Source organism: Podarcis tiliguerta, assembly GCF_965153285.1.
Source record: "Podarcis tiliguerta genome assembly, chromosome: 5".
Taxonomy (NCBI): Eukaryota; Metazoa; Chordata; class Lepidosauria; order Squamata; family Lacertidae; genus Podarcis; species Podarcis tiliguerta.
In genome coordinates, this window is record NC_139538.1 from 53,278,762 (window position 1) to 53,300,333 (window position 21,572).

At 43.0% G+C, this 21,572-nt stretch overlaps 1 protein-coding gene across 34 annotated transcripts in view; it reads left to right on the plus strand.

Annotated features, from left to right (window-relative positions):
- The window catches only part of TACC2 (transforming acidic coiled-coil containing protein 2), a 156,915-nt gene that overhangs the window by 62,431 nt on the left and 72,912 nt on the right, over window positions 1-21,572 (plus strand). For all 34 annotated transcript variants that reach the window (XM_083439538.1, XM_083439530.1, XM_083439565.1 and 31 more), the window contains one exon: window positions 11,266-11,406. In XM_083439538.1, the coding sequence (XP_083295664.1) occupies window positions 11,266-11,406 (141 nt within the window). The remainder of the gene's footprint in view (window positions 1-11,265; window positions 11,407-21,572) is intronic.

Genomic DNA, 21,572 nt, shown 5'->3' on the forward strand with positions numbered 1-21,572 from the left:
CAGATAGTCCCTCGCTCTCTCTCCGCTCCGCACCGCACCGCACGCCTGGCACCCTCCCCTCCACAGTGGGCGGCGACCCGGCGGCTCGGATCGGATTCGCACAGCCAGCACTGCAGTGAGAGAGAGAGAGTGAGCCAGGTAGGGGCAGAGAGCTGCGAGTGCGAGCGCCCCCCCCCAGATGTTGCGCCCGGTGCGGTCGGCCCCCCCTGCACCCCCCACGCTACGCCACTGGTGTGTGTGTGTGTGTGTGTGTGTGTGTGTGTCCCATGTTAAGTGTTCCTATTAAGAAGACCTTTGTGTGAGCCTTTTTAGTCACACTGCCTTATTAGATGTGTGCTAGGTTATATTTCTCTAGTGGCTTTAGAAACTATCGGCAGACATTGTAGAAAGGGTGTCCAAGCATCTGATCTGAACCTGTTATTAAAAGGGAGAGTTGTTCTCCCACATCTGGTGCAGGTGCCCTTGGGTCCAATCCTTCTGGCAGGAGGTGTTTCACGTAATATCAGAAGTCACTGCCAAGCCAGTGAGCTCAGAGCTGGAGGTTGCATTACTGATTCTGTTCTGAGGCCAACACCGAGGGATGGTGTCATAAGTATTTAATTGTACTTTTAGCAGCAGTGGCACTTGTTGAAACTGTGCATCACTGGTGGACTGGTTCCCACTTCAGTATAGGGGAATGGCTGGGAAAAGTCTGACCATTAGTATCCTTGGAGAAGCTGATGCAACAAGAGAGGGCCATATGGAGAGCAGAATCATTTTGCCCATGTGAGGTTCCTCTTCAAAGTGTATATGAATATTAGCACATGGGGCACAGCCCACTGTAACCACAGTGGTCCTTCTGGAAGGACTTGTTCCTTAAGCCACCACAGAACTATTCCTTGAATCATCATTATTATTTATCCAATTTATACTTTGCCCTTCTTCCCATAGGAACCTGAAGCTTTTTCCTCCTGGGAAAGTTCAATAATCAACATGGGCATACATTCAGTTTCTTCGTATGCATCTTTTTGCCTTATTGAAAACAATAAAAGTCAGTTGTTAAAATGAATTCCCAAATGATGAAGGTTGTTAGCCTCAGAGATTTATTTAGGCACCCTCCATTCGAGCATGAGAGCAACTGCTAGGAAATGGTTATCATTCCTCTTTGGGCATACACTGCATTCCTTTTCCTGCCCACTCTCTCTTCGTATTAGACTGTCATTGAGGGGGGTTTCTACGGCAGTGGCCAACTGAGTTAGCATGAATGTGGCCACCACTTATTTTGCATGCTTCTAAATTGGTCCCTTGGTGTTTTTGAAGCAACACAGTGGTATTTAACTGCAACAGAAGGCAATTATTAGATAGAAAAATGTTTAATGGATAGAAGAACCATTCAGGAATTACGTCTTCTCATGTTCAGAGAATGCGTGAATGGGGACTAGGGTGATGCACGTAAGCTTTGCCCCCAGTAGCCCTGTCAACACAAAGGTCTAAATTTGAATTCTAATCACTGAGTGTGCCTCCTGTAATCCAGAAGGCAAGCTGCACTGGGGTCCCAAAGGTGGAGAGCATTTTTGGCTCTGCCCAAGTAGTGTGAGAGCGTTCTTCAAAAATGGTGTTTTGTTGGTTGATGGCTTAATACTCAAGGTACAATGAATGGAACTCTCAAACTGACATCTCTAGAGATGCCCAATGAGACTATGGTTCCAATGTTCTACCCATTGATCTTGAGGGAACACTTCTGAGTATACATGTATGGCTTTGCTTACTTGGGAGTCCAACTCATTGGAGTCGTTGGGGCTTAACTTCTGAATAAACACACACACGAATGGGTTGAGCGATGGTCTAATGTCTCAGTTGTCAGAATGTTGGACAGCCAAGGTGGAGGCATGGGTGCCACCTTTATAGGCACATGGGGAGTGCAGACATGATATCTGACATGATATTACTGCCTGCCCTGGCCAACTACCTCTTCCTGTTTCCTCCTATGGAGGGTGAGTAAGCAGAACTCAAGCCAGGCAAGAGAGTGGAATGAAATAAAAGGGTCTCCTATTCTAATATTGATTCACCCCAATCCATGGACCTTAACTTTGCATGCACAGGAGGATCCAATCAAACAGCCAAGACAGATGATTGGCACTTGGTTGGAGTTTCCATAGAAGAAAACGGGCTTGTTTCTTTTAAAATGTCTATTTGCATGCTCCTTTTCCAGGAAATTGTGCCTAAAGAGGCTCATAACATATCCAGTAGACAATAACAATTTGAAATAAATATTATAAACAATTAGATATAGCAATATCAAAAAAGCAGATACAACAACAACAACCCATACAACATTGTATAAAACAATACAAATAAGTTAAGGTAACAGCTTAGCCTAAATGACGTTATGTAAAGCAGTTGGGTTATATAAAACAATACAATTAGCTTAACCTAATGTGAAAGCTTAAGCCGAAGGGAAGAGAGAATAATAACAGCACAAAAATAGAATAGTGGCATATAAACCATCACTACATCCTACATAACGCACCTGTTTTCTGTCTTCAGACATTCATGAACCCTGACCCACCCATCTCACACCTGGGGGAGCGGAGACCTGCTCTAACTCAGAGGGGCCCACTGTTATTGTGGGCTCTTACCTACAAGGTGGTACATAACTTGTCTTCCATGTTTTTCCACAAAGAAATATGCATTCATAAGCATGGTACCGGGGTGGGTTGGGGGAGCATCCTCCCCCTTGTGGTAACCCTCAAAGGAGTATTTAAAAGGAAGTGCCCAGATCCAAATATTTGAGAATCGGTATGTAAAATAGGAAGAACGCGGAGTCCTTTAGAACCACATCACTGTTTGTTTGCACAGAAACCCTAGTCACAATGGCTCTACTCTTTGTAGGTGAGACTGATTTGACTGAGGTAGACCAGTGAACCCATAATATAGAAGTGAAATTAGAACAAGCCCATGATGCCTATATCACAAACAAATTGGTTTTAGCATGTGGAAAGCCACACTTGTTTCCTTTTTGGGAACACATTTTGGTGATCTTGTTTCTCCACAAGTTTGGAGTGATTTGTATGATGGAATGTAGAGAAACAGGGATTTGGGGGGACATATCTGTTAGCAGGAGTCAAGACTTCACTGGAATAATTTTTCTACATTGCTTCCTGCTCAGGTGTTGTTCCAAATTACACAGAGGAGAATGATGCATTATAACCATCCCTTTGAAGTGACTCTCCTCCCCGAAATCAGCTTTCATCTAAAGTATTTTTCTTTGATGTGGAGGCTTGAAGGAGATTTCTTATAGTGATGAATCAAAAAGGCCATGTGTGGATGTTATGCATAATTGGTTGGTGCACTAAGTTTATTTCCAAAAGAGCAGCTGTGTTTAGATGTGACAGCCACAGATTTGTATGTTTAAACCTTATTCTGTCACAACTGCATAGAAATAGTGTGTGTGTGTGTGTCTGTCTGTCTGTCTCTGTGTGTGTTTGTTTGGTAGGGGAAGGCTCTGGTTTAAGAAACAACAAGGCATACAGGTGAGGACTGGAAAGCTTTTATTTCTGCCTATTATGTACCTCCCTGCACCTCCTTTCTCTCAGGCCGTTTGCTTCCAGCCAGGGCTCTGATACCAGAAGTGAGCCTGGTTACAAATGAAGTCTTTGGAGGGGAAGGACTGTGGGGAAATAAGCCATAACCTAGTGGGACGCGGGTGGTGCTGTGGGTTAAACCACAGAGCCTAGGACTTGCCAATCAGAAGGTTGGCAGTTCGAATCCCTGCAACGGGGTGAGCTTCTGTTGCTCAGTCCCTGCTCCTGCCAACCTAGCAGTTCAAAAGCACGTCAAAATGCAAGTAGATAAATAGGTACCGCTCCAGCAGGAAGGTAAACAGCGTTTCCGTGCGCTGCTCTGTTTCGCCAGAAGTGGCTTAGTCATGCTGGCCACATGACCCGGAAGCTGTACACCGGCTCCCTCGGCCAATAAAGCGAGATGAGCACCAGAAACCCAGAGTCGGTCACGACTGGACCTAATGGTCAGGGGTCCCTTTACCTTTACCTTTTAGTGGTAACCCAAACACTACAATTCCCATCAACCCCAGCAGGTATGGCCAAGGGCAGAATCTAAGAGCCCCATGTTGACCAGGCTACAGGAAAGCTATGCACATGTTCCTTTGCAATGGATCTATAGTTAAGCACATGGATCCACTGCCATTGTGCATGGTTTGGCCCTTTGGTTGGCTGCAGCAAAACCGGCAAATAGTCTTGTGATGCCTTAAACCCCCAACTCTCTGATCCATCTGGGCTGAGGCATAATTCTCACAGATGCAGGCTGGTGTGGTGCTTGTAATGCCCTGGTTTGATCCAGGCATTCCTGCCAATCAGCAGTCTGGTAGGGAAAGTGGGAATTGGAATCGCCCTCCTCCCTCATCCATCCATTGGCTGTGTGCATGTAGCCCGCCAGGCTGTGCTGTGCATGCTCTGATGCATTTACGTATCATACCTTTGGCTGGTGGTGGGGAACCTCGGGAAAGGGGTCTGAATGCAGACCTCTAGGCCTCCCTGTCTAGGGCTGGGAACTTTCCACAGCCCATAACCCTCACTGGCCCTGCATTGCACATAGTTTTTCCCCTGACTGGAATGTGTCCTCAAATTCTCGTAATGCCTCTTGCTTGTTTGGATGGAAGAGAAGGCTGTAGAAACCAGCCTATTGTATTTACATAAAATTTACATTTTTGCTCCGCCCACTTTAGCATCTAGCCCAGCCCACCAGTGGCATATGGCCCTTTGAAGGTTGCTCAGAAGGGAATGTGGCCCCACAGCATTCTAAATACCTCATATGTTGAAGGTTGGCCATGCCTTGCTATTGCCCTCCGTGATTTTGAGAGAGAACTTCTGAAGTATGATTCGGGACCCCAGAAAATCAGGGTTCTATATTGCAGGGGAGCCTATGTGAAAAGGCGCAAAAGAGGGACAGGAGAGCAGAGCCACCTCACTCACCCTTATTCCTCCACATCATATGAGGCATATAGAAGGCCTGCGCTGGGGCAGGCAATGGGCTCTTGCCTGCAAAATGCCCTCCAATATTTTCTGCACATGCAGGAACTTGATCTGCATGCTGTGGGCCTAGTTTCATTTCTAGGTGACACCATTGATTTGTGTACTTTTTTTAGGTTAAAAAAATGGCTGGCTGCCCTATTTCTTTTTTAAGATATTGGGAACAAACAGTACCTGGTTGTTGATAGAAGAACATTATATTATATATATGAACTGAATGGTAATTTGGAGATGGCTGCAGCAAAGCAGTAGTTTGGGTAAGTTCTGCTCTGATGCCACTGGGCCACAAAATCTCTATCTCCTTGCTCCCTTGCCGACAAATGTTTGTGTCATAGTAATCGTATTTATTGTTCCACAACAACTTGATAGTTTAACCCATATATTTCTGCTGTTTTGGAAATAGATACCCTATAATTAGAAAAAAAGAAAGAGGGAAAATCATTCTATAATCTCAGCTACAGAGATCTTGACACTGGTGTTTCTGCTTTTCTGATGCCCAGCTTGTTATTCCAAAATCTGTTCCCCATCATTTAATTTTAGAAATTCATACATCTTGCCTGAAGTTGCTGTAATGTTGGTGTTATGCAGCCTGCAGTATGGCTATTTACAGTATCTTTCATGCTATTACCATATAAGGTCAGTGGAAAATTTGGCCAAGAAAAAGAAATGCCAAAGGGAACTAAGAAATAAGCAGTGGATGCAACTGTAAAGGGAATAATTGCCTGTTTCTCATACGTATGGCCATGTACATTAGCTAATCATTGGGCTTGATTTCAGAAGTGGCCTCAAGGTCCTAGAAATGAATACCTTGAGAACAAATATACTCGTGGTTACGCATAAGTTCAGCAAAGGTCAGTGAGAGGAATAATGTCTTGAGTTCGTTGCATTTTAGGGCCTTTCCAGATTACCGAATGGCAACTGCACAGTTTCCTCTTGCTTGCTGAGCTGGATCCAAATATTTTTATTTGAAAAGGTGCCTCTGTTTCAGAGATTCTGGTCTGGATAAAATAGGAAATTGTGGCTTCCTGCTACATTCATGAGCCTCAGGCTCATGCACCTCCCCCCATATATTCCTCATTAATGCACAAAGCATTAAAAGCTGCCACTTTGATTTTAAATGAACCACAGTCTCTTACTGCATCAAAACTCTGCTTAGCCACTTTAGATGGTGAACACGGCCATGGTTTGAACCTCTCTTGTTGAAGCTAACTAGAGTTCACATGCAATGGGGAGCTGTGATTATAGTTTAAAATTGAAAATGGGTGTTTTTAATCTCTTGTATGCCAAAAGAGGGACGCGGGTGGCGCTGTGGGTTAAAGCCTCAGCGCCTAGGGCTTGCTGATCAAGAGGTCGGTGGTTCGAATCCCCGTGGTGGGGTGCGCTCCCGTTGTTCAGTCCCAGCGCCTGCCAACCTAGCAGTTCGAAAGCACTCTTGGGTGCAAGTAGATAAATAGGGACCGCTTACTAGTGGGAAGGTAAACAGCATTTCCGTGTGCGGCTCTGGCTCGCCAGAGCAGCGATGTCACGCTGGCCATGTGACCCGGAAGTGTCTCCGGACAGCGCTGGCCCTCGGCCTCTTTGAGTGAGATGGGCGCACAACCCTAGAGTCTGTCAAGACTGGCCCGTACGGGCAGGGGTACCTTATGCCAAAAGAGACAGAGGGCCTAGCCTGTAGCATTCTGTGACTTATGTAATGTTTTCCATTACATCTGAAACAGCCCTTCCAGACATAGTACAACCACAATTTGACAGAAACTGTAGTTCAGACTTCAAAACATGTAATGGTTAGACATACTGTATAGGCAAACCATAGTTTCTGCAGTTTCCATCTCTCCCCCCCCCCCCCCGCACTTCCTTTCTTAATAATTTGTGGGTGCTCTCTTGAAGTGTTGCTTCTAAGTGTGAGGCAGTGTCCCAAACTATGGTTTATTGGTTAGGATATAATCTCAAGCCGCACTTCCTTCAAACTGTGATTTGCAAATCTGTGCCAAATTGTAGTTTCAGATGCTGATGAGGCCACTTGATAACTAGGGTTTGTCAAAATGTATCAGTTTGGAAATCATGACAGACTATAGTTTGGCCTTTGTTCCGAACCATCTCACTGTGTTGAAGTGTATCAAAGTTGTTGGTGTTGTGAAGATTTGTTTTGAGTGTCACCAGCACCTGGCTGAATAATGCCTGCAACATCACTGGTAACGAAGGATGGATATTTCCCCTACTCCACGAAACACTAGTTTGTAACCTTTTAAAAAGATTTGTACACAAATTTTTATCCCTGAAACCTGTTTAGATAAACCATGCCTGCAGCACAACCTAAAGGTCCAGAATTCAAAAGGCACCTACAGGAAAGCATGCTTTACCCACTCTGAAGAGACTTTGACTTCAGTGGTGTATAATAAGGAAATATTTTTCAGAGAAACCTTCTGTCCATTTGTCTGATGTTAAATAGCAGCCTCTTGTACTTTTGCTGCCCCTGCTTTGCTATAATAGCTAGCAGATCAGATAACAGGGCTATATGTGTTGTTTCCTTCTGCATATTTGACATACATGCAGAGAGCCTTTGTTCTCTGAGTATAATTCTGCCCTCTGGAGACTCCTTACATTTTTTAAGAAGCAGGTTACCAGCTCCCATGGTTGAGAGGGAGAAACTGTAGTCTTACCTCTATCATAGCCTTCCTTATAAATAAAAAAGAATGTTCCATGCTAGTTCAAAATATAAACATTCAGTGCATAGTCAGTTGTGTAAAAGGGGAAAAAATGTATGCAGATATGCAAATCTGCATATGTTTTATATTTCTACTATCTATTACAAATGAACCATCACCATCAGGGACAAGGCGGACCAGAATGCCCATATACTAAGTAAATCATGGTCAATTTGCCTTTGGACTTGGGTAGAACATTTGTGTGGCACAGGTGGTCTTGAGATGGAGAGAGCAAAACAAGCTGGGTTTTTATTCATGGGTTGATTTATACATGCCATATGTGCTGGTGCAGTGTTTTGAATTTTTAAAAGGAGTATGCACATTATAAACTTCACATGTCCATTCCGGAACATAAATCATGGTGCTGACAGTTTTGAGTCCTGAAAAGAATTAAATAGGCTTCTTCCCATGCCCCCCTCTCACCCCCATTTCAAATTCCTAAATGATTTGTAATGTCAGGCAAGCAAAGTCTGCCCAGACTGGCTCATTCCATAAGGCAAAACTCCTGATGGTGCCACAAACAAGGTGCCACACAATACTCTCTTTCTGCTGCTGCTGCTGCTGCTGCTGCTACTATTTCCCCTCTGGAATTTGCCCATGTTTGAATGTCATATTTGTCACAGCACATTTCTGTTCAGAGTGTTTGCTCTTAAGCTAAGTGGAAGAGGATTGTTCTGTTTACCCATTTGATGGTGGTTTCCTGTAGTTCCTTCTTTTTCTTTTTTTTTGCTGTCGCTCAGCCTCTCACAACTGCTGCAATGACCAGACTAAAAATTATCAACAGGGTGATGTTTGCTCTCTGAACAATAGAGGGCACTCCTATAACAAAAAATGCATGCATGGCATTCTCTCCACCTGTACTCACCTGTTCATTGACCTACAAATAGAGGCATTTTCACACTTTTGATACTTGCAAATTGAAGTATCAAAATACACCTATAAAGCCTCATTTGCAGGGCACTCCATTTTCTGTCTTGTACTGAAACCTGAAAAACTTCGTTTTCCCTTGTTGAAATACATATGGAACAGGGAACCGTAGAACAATGCAATCCCACAGTTATTTGGAGAAGTGTTAGAAGAATTGCCATCATTTAAAATTATTCAGATGTTAGCGTCTTCTTAATATAGTTGACTCTGCTCCATAAAGAGTCTGTACTCATCAAAACTTTTGTTTTCTGGATATATATATTGGAGGGGGGGAGTGGGCTTCTATTTTGTGGCTGTTGGCTACCCCAACTTTCTCAAGGGCAAAGGTTTGTGGATCCTGATGGATTCCTCATGTCTTTCACACTGTTTCCCACAGTTAAGTCTGTCAATTCTGTCAATGGTCTGGTTACACTCTGGAATGAGAAGATGTCCTGCGCAACAGATCACTTCCAGATATCATCACCAAAACTGTGCAATTGGTGCAACTCCCTGGTATATTAAATTTCTTAGGGCAATGAAATACTTGAGTCAACAGCTCAAGCATTTGGAGGGCACTAGGTTGGGGAAGAATGGGCCAGAGTCTATATGGTGTTAGCAGTGGACAAAGTTTTTTCTGACTGTTTTGCGCAGATGCAGTGTTGGCCAGAGGAGCTTTCTTTAATGATGGCACACCTTTCACCATAAAGGTAATGTCATGGGCTGGCAGAGGAGTGATGGGAGGCACCAGCTAGGAAACTCCCAAGGGAACAAGGCTTAGGCCCAGGAGATTGGTAGTGAGACAATGATGAGTAGTCAGAGGGAGAAAAGGGAGCAGACTGGGAGGAGCAGGTGTCCGAAGCTGAAGAGGCAACAGAGTTTAGTGAACAGGAAGAAGCTGGGGCAGAGAGCAGTCCTGATTCAGAGGCTGGAGAGGAGGGGCACCAGGAGACAGAGAGGAAACAGGCTGCTGCAGAATCCAGGGAGTATCCCCCTCCTGACGCAGCCAGCTCCCTTCTTCCCTCGTCTCCCAGAACATGCAGAGAAGTGAAAAGAGCAGAGGAAAGAGATTGGTTGCATGAAGACACAGTCTCCAATTGCTTGGAAAAAACCCTGGAGAGGAGGGGACAGGCAGTTGTGGGAATGCTGGGACCTTCAGTCCTCACAACTGCCTCATTGAGGCAAGACCTCCTGGGAAGAGTTGGTGGGATCACTAGGCCTGTATTGTTTTGATTTCTTTGAATAAAGAGTTAGCTTCACGGACACCAGTGATTTTTTTATTGCTGACCTTCACCTGACTCTGACTCCTGACAGGTAATTAGCGTAATCCTCAGTAGCCCTCTGTGAACAATTAGCAGTATGTTGTACTGTACGGATAAATTGCTCTCCCCCCCCCCCCGCACGCTTGGACATCACAGTTACTAGAATCAGACGTGACGATGGTACCATCTGGTCAGGTTTTATGAGTACCTTTTAGTTTTTCAGCCTGCGGATGTGGATAACCTTGTTACAGGACTGGGATACCACTTGTGTTTTTGACCCTGGTTGCATCCTGTCTAACTACAACTCAGTGTGTGTCAGAAATACTTTGTGCCTCCTTCAGAGAGGTTGTCATTCCTGCTGCTTTTAAACAGGCAGTAGCGACACTACTTAGGATCCTGGAGTGGCAGTCAACAAAGTTGTACTCTAGAGTAGACCTGTTGAAATTAATGGACCTATGTGAATCAAGTTCATTAATTCCAGCTGTCCTAGAATGAGTAAAATTTAGTTGACAATCACCCAGTTAAAATTATAAGCAGTATGTCAGAACTTGTAGTAACAGCTTAAGTCCAAGTGTTTCTGGATGAAACTGATTATTTAGACCCTTTGCAGTTTGGGAGCTGCCTGGTTGTTGAGACTGCAAATGCCTTGGTTGCTCTGATACATGACCTGTACCAAGAAATAGACAGCAGGAGTTCAATCTTGCTGATTTCTCTTGGACCCTACAGCAGCCATTCTGGTGTAGTGCTAAGACCATCTAATTGTCAATGGAACTCCATATGGTTTATAATCCAAAAAATGCAACAATAATAAAGTATATAGCAATTCCTATTGAAACCCGCATATTTGTGATGTTTTAGTGTGGGTTTAAACTTCTGTCTCCTTGTTTTTATACTGATATTATTATTATTATTATTAATTATTTATTATCCTGCAGTTGTATATGAGAATAAATTAAACACTATGGGCTATTTTTATCATAAACTGAACGGTTTTATTTTGCTTATTGTTATTTCTGTAAGCTGTCATGAGTTTATTTCATAAAGACAACTGAGATACACATTTTTACTGATTGTTTTTTAATCATGAGAGTTGAGTTTGTGTGCCATTGGTTTTGTTTCACATTGAACAGTGAGATACATGCACACACACACACACACACTTAAGTGGGATAGAAATAAATGTTAAGTTTCTGTTTAGGTCACCATCTGTTTAGTTAGCTTAGGCTTTCCACTGGGTGCCAACCATGGGAATCAATGTTAATCTAGTTTCTCTGGTATTATCCCGTAGAGTTGAAAACATATGTGCACTTATTATGTTTTACATATGTTACTGTTTTTTTATAATAATAATGACTAATTATTTTGCAGCATTTCCCAGCCTGGTAGTTGCCAAGAGACGAAAAGCCCCAGCACATCTGTTCCTGACTTAAGATCCTTGACTTCTGAACCAGCTACCAACGTAGAGCAGCCTCCCCAAGAGAGCAGAAGCCTGACAGAAGAAATCAAGAGGTAATGTGCAGCCCTCAAAGCAGAGATTTCTTTAGCCAAACTTTGTGTGTGTGTGTGTGTGTGTGTGTGTGTTGTGTTGCAAATGATGGCATGTAGCACAGAACTGTAGAGTTGGAAGTGTCATCTAGTCCAACCGCCTGCAATGCAGGAATCTTAACAGGTGGTTCCCCATCCAATTTGAATCCATCCTAGACCCTGCTTAGCTTTGCAAATATACCAGCAGTCTGATTGCTGCGCCACTAGGAGGATTCTTATTTGTATTCTTATTTGAGATATTGAACGGTTTCCTGGCTGGCCAAGTGCGGAGAAATGAATTCTCCTTCTCAAGGTGATAGCCAGTGCTTAACAATCATATGCATTTTAATAGATGTAGATGGCAGACAATTTGACTAAAGTTTGTTAACTTTGGTGCAAATGTTAATCCGTGGGTCTGAGACCAAAGGAAATTGTGCTGGTTTCCCAAGCTCCCTGGCTACCTTCTCTTCTGCCAAAATTGAATAAAAATAAAGATGAAGTTTCCTACAAGTTTGTTTCCAAATAGATGGTCTGTATTATGGGATTAAATTGCTATGGGCTTCCTTCTAGCAATAAGAAGAAAGGGAACTGAATATGATTGTAGTCAGTCCATGTGCAGTAAATGCATTGCTAAGATTGTATGATTACAAGCCTTGATAGGATTTGAACTTGTTTGTTTTGTTATTATTTTGATTCTGTTGCATTACTGCAATAGATAGTATTGCTGCTGCAGAGATTGCAGGAAAGAAAAATACTAAAGAAGAGTTTACTTGTCAATAGTGAAGCTCTTTCAGTTTAATAACTAATAAACTGTTTAATGTGCTCAAAAACTAGCAACCCCATATTTCACAGTTAATACTGTGAAAAACCTATGAGCAGAGCAATCACAACTCTAACCTGGGGAGCAGCAGGGCAAAACGGAGCCGTCAGGGCAGAGGTTTTGGGCTTTTTTTTTTTTAGATGGTTTGTGTGCTATGCCAAGCCCAGACTGCTGCAGAAGTGGGACCTAAATTGAGACTCTCCCTAGAAACTGAACTCTTAGGATGTAGTAGTAGTAGTAATAATAAATAATTTTTAATTTATACCCTCCCTGGCCAGAGCCGGGCTAACATCAGTAAAATTACAATAAAAACATAATAGGAATAAAAAACCCAATTTAAAATACAGGTTAAAACGCAGCCTCATTTTAAAAGTAGCCCATAGATCAAAACCATAAGGGGAGGGAAACATAAGGGTCAGACTGAGTCCAAACCAAAGGCCAGGTTGAACAGCTCTGTCTTGCAGGCCCTGCGGAAAGATGTCAAGTTCCGCAGGGCCCTTGTCTCTTGTGACAGAGCATTCCACCAAGTCCACCAAGTTCCACCAAGATGTAGCAGATCCTTAGTTGACCGAGTTCCTCACCGCCCCCCCCCCCCCACGATGCCTTACTTTACACAGCTGCAGTGGGAGCTTCATGGAAGAGCCTCCCATCCGTGCCAACTGGCATTCGCCAGCAGCATAAATCAGGGGTTAGGATTGCAACCTTCAAAGCCTGATGTCAAATTAAAAAAACATATTTTAATTATTTAGCAGTCAATTAACAACTGAAATCTGAAATTGTTATCCTTGTTTATATATGCCACCTGGAACAAATTTCACTGAAATAGACTCTCCCCCCCCTACCCTAAATCATTTTAGCTAACAAAGAGTACAAATTATAACCCAAACATGCAGGACCTCAGCATTACATCACATCAGTTGCCGACACAGCCATTCATTTTGGTTCCATGGAACCCTTGTCCAGATGTTTTCTGTGATCACAAAAGCCGGCTATGAATCGGGATGTGTTGAAAGATTTTCTAATCCGGAATCAAAGGGCTTTGCTTTGACTATAATTTTCCCTTTAACCAGGCTGAAATGAGACACATGCTCACGTCTGTGTCAGGTGCAAAAAAATAAATAAAGAGAACATCAGTGTTGATGCTGATTAACGGCTATGTGACTTATGAATTCGCACCCCTATTAATGGAAAGGTCACGCGGTGGAATGGAGAATATTGAGCCATGCATTCCCTGGAGGACATGTCTTCTTCCACCCCACCAATTCAAGCTGGCAGCTTGTGACAACTGCCCTATGTGTTGCCAGAATCCACAAGAAATGCATGCATCTATCATGCCTCAATTAGCAGAAATGGAAATCGCACATTAAAAAAGTGATAGGTTGTCGTTGCTTCCAATTCGTCGAATAGCAGCAGGAGGTCAGATATCTCAGGGCTGCATGAATGATGTAGACTATGTGAAGCATGCGTTAAAACTGTCCCCTGAAATGCGCTGTAGCAGACCGAAAACACCAGTGGCTTGTTCTTGGTCATGTTGTGCTTAATGTTGCTCTACATTAGCGGGAAGAGTGCGACAGCGTCATGGGGGGTTCTATTGGATTTCATTGCTAGTGTCGTTTTTCTAAAGGGAATTGATCCGTATTTCCAAGCACTTAGTGCTAATACTCTGTCCTCTACACAAGTGCCTTTCTGGAGAGATTGCTGTGTATCGCTCTGGATTTCGTTCTCCATGCCCCCCCCCTTTGTGACCTAAAGCATACAATAGGTAGGAGAAAAGAGTATGGTGATCTCAAAAGCGGTGGCAGGATTAAATGATTTGTTGAGCTTTTGTAAGTTTCACAGCCATTTAGGCCTGAAGGAATCCCTGCATTTTCTTAATATTTGTATTCTTATATGCTATTTTAGAAACCATCATTTTGACATCACACTCTCAATAAATAAGACAGGAAAGGGACAAAAACTACATAGGGCTGGCCTGAGATATTTTGCTGCTATATTATTATTATTTTTTATTACCCACCCTTCGTCCTAAGGTCCCTGGACACGTTACAGCAATTTAAAATACAATAAAGCAGTTCAAAACAACTTACAACCACAAAAATAGGATAAACCCTAAAAATACATATCTCAGGTAAGGGTAAAAAGGTGTGTCTTCAGCATTTGCCAAAATCGGTGTAATGAAGTTACGAGACGCACCTCTGTGGGGAGGGGGTCCTGCAACTAGGAGCTGCCACAGAGAATGCTGTCTCTCCAGTGGCGTAGCGTGGGTTGTCAGCACCCGGGGCAAGGCAAGTAATTTGCGCCCCCTAACCCGTGGATTTTAGCAGGGGGCAGAGAGCTGCGAGTGCAAGCGCGCCCCCCCCCCCAGATGTTGCGCCCGGTGCGGCCGGCCCCCCCTGCACCCCCACGCTACGCCACTGTCTCTCTCAGCCCACCCCCACCTCCAGTCGTGCCAGCTCCAGGGGGCCGAGGTGCCTTCGACCCCTCAATATCTGTTGGCAGGGGTCCTGGCCCCCTCAGTGTTGACAGATTAGTAATTGCAGAATGAAAAAATATGAGGATGCAAATATAGAAAGTGCAAGGAGAGAGAGGGCACAATCAGCACCCCCCCTCTCTCTAATTGGACGTACTGTAAGATCTCAGTGAGATAAAAGTCATGCCAGTAATAATCTCCTTTTGAATAAAAAGAAATATTGGTATGCATTCTTTCTTGAGCCAGATTGTTACTGATGACAGTGAAATTTTGTGTGTGTGTGTGTGTGTGTGTGTGTGTGTGTGTGTAGCTTCCCCCACTGGGATTTCCCAAAGGGTGAAAATATCAAATAACATTTGTACACTCTCATGAAAAGCAAATACATTACTGCCTAATGATTATTTGCCACTATAATCAAAGTTGTCTGGTAAAGATTCCGCATTTCGCAGAAAAATGTGAACGTGCTCCCCATCCTGTCAAATAAGCAATTCGAAGTAATTGCATAGGAAGTAGATGTCTCACATTTAGAGCCATTTGTAACTAGGGCAATCTGGCACGTGAATGGGATAACCTTTTGCAAACTATTTCGTATTCTGAAGACATTTTATAGTCATATATTAAGAATAGCGGTAGTAGGGTTTTTTACATGAGACTTAGAAGCAGCAGCCCCATCCCCAAAGAGCTTTGCCTTTGTGACTCTTGCATTAGTGTGAAAGAGAGTTACATTAATGGTTTGTGTCCATAGAAGCTGTAACTTTTATTTTAAATGGGCTCTGCCAGATATGGGTCTGGGTGGGGTGTATTGACCAGACAGTCCCTTACTTCTGTCTGCAGGCTTGATCTGTTTGATGGATATAGATGTCATCCCACACATAGAGTAGGAAAGCGTAGACACCTTCATCCAGGTTTTTAAGCCGAGATTGGATGGTCATCTGTCATGTATGATCATACATGTATGATGTATGATCCTGCATTGCAGGAGGTTGGACTAAATGACCCTCAGGGTCCCTTTCAGCTGTACATTTCTAAGATTCTATTATGCTATTTGTCTAGTTGGGTCAGTTTCTTTTCAGGATTATATATACGGTTCCAACATACTACTACAGGTTTGCTTAACGCTAGAATTCTCATAGTTGTGCACTGAGAGGAGCTGTGAGAAATGCATGTCTTTCTTCATGTATACACATGTGTGTGAAGCCACATTTGGTTACATGTATAAATCATGAAAGAAATGATAGGGATGCCTGTCAGAAGAGAATGTCTCATCTTCTATTAAGCTCCCTCAGCTTGTCCTCTCAGAAGCAGACAATAAATTCTTCTTTTAAAAGGTTGTCTCGTAAGGACGTTAAGATCAACAAATGGAACCTGGTTCCTTTCTCCTCAGCCTGATGGCTGTCTGTCTGTGGTAACCCAGAGACAGGATCCTCCCCCCCCCCCCCACTGGTGGCACCAGTATTGTGGAAACTTGTCCTTGTTGAAATATGAGAGGCCTCATCAGGATGGGCATTCTTCTGGCTCTTGAAGACACAGCTATTTAGACAAGCATTCCCTTGCTTTGAATATCCAGCTTGAATGGTTTAAATGGCTGTTTTTGCTCTTGTCTTTTGTGAATTGTAGAAATTTGGTTTAATACCTTATTGAAATGATTTCAATTGAATTGTGTGTGTTTGTATTTTCTGTAATTGATCTATACTTGTAAACCACTTCAAAGCCAGCTTGGCAATTAAGAGGTATATAGATTTAATAATGATCATCATGTGCACACACATGCGCACATGCACGTTTTATAAGTTTAACATTGCATGCAAACAGAAACTATGGATTTAGCCCCTTTTCCTGGACTTACGGCAGCTATAGCTGTCCACATATTGTAGCGTTTTTGAAGCACTCATTTCTGGTAACACACTTCAAGTAATATACCACTAAAAAACAGTCATGGTGATCATGTGTCCAAAACCACATCTCTCCCCACACACCACTGAATCAAGGATTGTGGACTTTCTTGAAGAAAAGAAACCCCATGGGAAATAGGCAAGGATGTTGAGCTAGTGATCTTAGCAGAAGATACTGTGTCAGTGCAGTTAATATCCCCTCTTCTGGGAAACTGGCTTGTAAAGTCCACTCATTTCTTTTTGCATAGTGCAGCGCAACAGCTGTGCAGTCTCCGTTTCAGATAAATGCTGGAATTGGGAAAGCAATCTGAATGATCATATATCCTTTTGAAATACTGGGCCTCTGGTAGCCATAAAAAGGTCTCCAACAATGTTGGAACAATCCCCTTAATCCCTGGTCTTCACCAATCCAATTTAATGAAACAATAAAACATCCTTCCTCCTATGGGTAGCAAAACTCAAAATTCAGCCAGGCGATCTTACTAGCAACAAAGAAATCTTTTGCAGATTGTCACTTAAATGCACTTTCATTCACATTTTTATTTCTTGTTTGCACAATTTCTTGTTTATTTCATGTTTTTATTTCTTGTTTGGACAACGATTACCCCAAAGACTTCACTCGAAAAATCACATTGATTCCCCCCCCCTTTTTTTTTCCTTTTTACCATGTCAAGGGAATAATCAAAGGTTAAAGAGAATGGAAAGGTACAAAAGGATGCCTTGAATAATTAGGGCTGCTGTCTCTATTCTCAGCTCCATATCAGTAATGAAATGACACTCTTTCCAGGTATTCAATAGCAGAAGGCTGGATAGGTTTTGTGTGCGGAGGCATCTTGTTTTGTTAATGACCCTGATTAATTAGCGAGGTTTAAAAATACCATTAAGCAGTAGTGGTGCTGAATAGGGCAACAGTACTGGCCAATAATTTCTTGTACAGTGTGTGGTATCCCTTAGTGCCACTCTTAACATTTTTAACAATGCTCTTTGTTTTTATCATGGAGAAATGAAGCTCTTTGAGTGACCTAGTGAGCAGAGGGTAGGGCTGGTGGAGGAAGGGATACTATCTATGCCATTTGAGCTCTTTGAAGGAAGGTTTGGATAAAAGAAGGTGATATTTATATTCTTTGAAACTGTACAAAGTTCATTCCGAGGCATTGCATGCCCTGAATTCAGGGTATGATCCCTCCACATCAGCCATTTGTCAGATCTGAACGATTGCAAGAAAAACCCATCGGTTTAAAATACTTTTTAAACTGTTGTTTATAAAAGAAGCATTTTCATTTGATAGCCTGCATGTTGAATGCGCCCCACCCCACTGAAACAAGAACTCTGTAAGGAGTTGGCTTGAAGATTCTCTTAAACTAGACACAGGAAACATAATCTCTTACCAACTCCAAAGCTCTGTGTGGCAAAAGTATTTGGGGGAAGAAAACTGAAAACAGTCAATGGACTGTTGACAAGGGGGAATTATTAACGGGACAGTTCATCCCAGGTTTGGGATCTATGGCAGTGAAATAAATTCTAAGTTCAGTATACAGTGGTACCTCACAGTGGCATAGCATGGGTTGTCAGCACCCGGGGCAAGGCAAGTAATTTGTGCCCCCTAACCCGTGGATTTTAGCACTCGAGTGCGAGCGCACGCCCCCCCGATGTTGCGGCCGGCCCCCCGCACCCCCCACGCTACGCCACTGGTACCTCAGGTTACAGACTCCGCTAACCCAGAAATAGTACCTCGGGTTAAGAACTTTGCTTCAGGGTGAGAACAGAAATCGTGCTCCGGGAGCACAGCAGCAGCAGGAGGCCCCATTAGCTAAAGTGGGACCTCAGGTTAAGAATGGACCTCCAGAACGAATTAAGTTCTTAACCTGAGGTACCACTGTAGTTCGAAAAATCCTGGAATGCCCCCCATATGAGCATCCCTACTTTTAAAAAACCAGCATGCCAAACAAATCTTACCTCCCTTGCAAGCTCTCTCTCCTTCCTGGGCTCTGGAAGGCTCTTGCATGGGCTTTGGAGTCTCTTGTGAGATCTCACAGAACCATCTGAAATCTTGCAAGAGCCTCCCAAAGTCTCCATTGGAAGATTGAAATCACTAGGTATGTCCGGAAGGCATCATTTTCACATGTGTTTTGTTTACTTTGCTGTGACTTTGGGGACATAAGTCTAAACTGGTGCATTATTACACATGATTTTTTTTAAAACCCAAAAACTAAAACTAAACATCTCTCACTAGAGTTGGATTCGGTTAGAGGTCTTTTGTGACAGATAGCAGGTGCTTCTCCCCAAATGGTTGAAGGTTGTGTTGTGGAGGTGTCATTCACTGTGTGTTCCTGCTGATGCTGCTAGAATCCTTCCTTTTTTGCAGCTTTTTGATCTGAGTAACAATGGAACAAAATAATTTAGAGTCAGTAGAATAGAAACATAGCCTATATCAGTCTTCCACAGCCTGGTACCGTCCAGATGTTGTTGGATTACAACTGTTATCTGCCCCAACCAACATGGCCACTGATCCACGTCCACAATTTCTAGAGGGTACCAGACTGGTAAAGACTGATCTCTATCATATCACTAGGAACTATTGCTTTTCTGCATCCATGGCTATCTATTTTAATAGATGTTGTGTACATCTATTGATCTCTGATATGGTAGCCTGTGGAGAGGGGGAGAAGTTTGCAGGGCTCATCTGCACACCACATTCTGCAGTCATCACTAGCAAACTACTTTTTAAAATAGTGGAAGCCCACATTGCATATTTCTTTTCTGTGCAGTTGGGTCAGTTCTGTGTTTAAACCTACAGATATGCCACTGACACATATAATTTGGCTCTGAGGGGGATGTGACAGCAGCCTTCAGATATTTTAAAAGTTGCTACAAAGAAGGTAGGGATTTTGGGGGGGGTGTTCTTTGACACAAAGAGGCAAAATGTTTAAACTCTGGGACGGTAGTTTATTTTAAATATTAACAGTGTCCCTCTGCTTTTGTTGTTAGTCATTGATAAAGGTTGAACAACAACCTTAACTCCCAAAGTTACACTGAAGCAAGTATTGGGACAATGCGGTGGGATCTCTGGGAATGAGAGTGCTACTTTGTCGATCATAACATTTGTGCAATGTATCCTAGTCTGACAGGTGTGAGCATGCCTATTGTTTCTTAGTATTGAGCAATGCACCCAGTGAAAATAAGCCCATCCCTTCAGGTTTGAAGGGATGTGCAAAACGATGTTTGGGAGAAGCACAAAGTAGAGGGTCAAAGGCTGCAGCAAATAAGACACGCACCAATATTGGTAGTATAACTGTTGAGTCTATAAAACGAATGTTTTGAGCTCACTTTTATTCCTTGATGGCCAGGTATGATCCAGCAGAACAAATTTAGACCTGTGGGCATCTGTTTTGGCAGCTCTCCTGCATAGAATCATAGAATCATAGAGTTGGAAGAGACCACAAGGGCCATCGAGTCCAACCCCCTGCCAAGCAGGAAACACCATCAGAGCACTCCTGACATATGGTTGTCAAGCCTCTGCTTAAAGACCTCCAAAGAAGGAGACTCCACCACACTCCTTGGCAGCAAATTCCACTGTCGAACAGCTCTTACTGTCAGGAAGTTCTTCCTAATGTTTAGGTGGAATCTTCTTTCTTGTAGTTTGTATCCATTGCTCCGTGTCCGCTTCTCTGGAGCAGCAGAAAACAACCTTTCTCCCTCCTCTATGTGACATCCTTTTATATATTTGAACATGGCTATCATATCACCCCTTAACCTCCTCTTCTCCAGGCTAAACATGCCCAGCTCCCTTAGCCGTTCCTCATAAGGAATCGTTTCCAGGCCTTTGACCATTTTGGTTGCCCCCCTCTGGACACATTCCAGTTTGTCAGTGTCCTTCTTGAACTGTGGTGCCCAGAACTGGACACAGTACTCCAGGTGAGGTCTGACCATTTCTCCCTGTTAAAATTCATCTTGTTTGTTTTTGCCCAGTTCTCTAATCTGTCAAGGTCGTGATCTGTCAAGTGTGATCTTGTCCTCTGGGGTGGTAACCCCAGTGTTGAAAAATGTTTCTCAGGTTAAGGACCTGCCTTGGTAATCTTCTAGGGGACTCTGTCAGCAAGTGACATGACCCATTAGAGTTCTTTCCACGTGGCAATTTCATGGATTCGTGCTTTAAGTCCTGAAGGGTACCATTGTAATAGTTAGATTTCCTGCATCAAGCTGGCTGCGACTTTCATCCTTGTAACTGAACACAGTTTTCTGGAAATAATGTATGATTTCTTTATGGTTTTCAACTGGTAGCCAAACCTAGCTGAACAAGAGAATATTATGAATAGTATTTGCCGTATTGTTCATTGCAAGCTTTGGCAGCTTTCCCCACTTCCATTTGTTTTACCATAAATGCATATGAACAACCCTGAACTATCCCTGTCAGATTTCTGTATCTGATGTTTGTTAGCTCTTTGGTGGTACTGGGTATATAGCTGGCCTGCTCTCCAATCAGGATAAGGAGGAAGAGACTAGGAGCAAATATATTTTCTGCTGCATGATAACTAGATTCTGTTTCTCTTCTTTCAGCTCTCTCTCTCCCTTTTGCTGATGTATGTTACACAAGAACTAGACCTAGCTCTAAAGAACTGTTCCAGTAGCCCATTTACTAATGACAGCATGAAACATAAGTGTTTTCAGTTAAAATGTGTGTTGCTTGTGAATTAAGCACAAGAACAAAAGGAACAAACAAAACCCTCATCGCCATCAATAGGCATAGAAGGTTTAAGGGCAAATAAATGGAACTGGTAGTGCTTTGCTGAAAATGGGCGTGAAAAAGGAAGACTGTAGAATATGTTTTTCTTCATGCCAATGTTTATGTTGCTGTTTTCAGTTAGGAACAATATGCAATAATACAATGTAGTGGTCTTGTTTTGCCTTCTGCTCTAGTGGTGTATGCTAGAAAGCTATAGTTTTGTTTTGTTTTTTGATGTGTGGAATT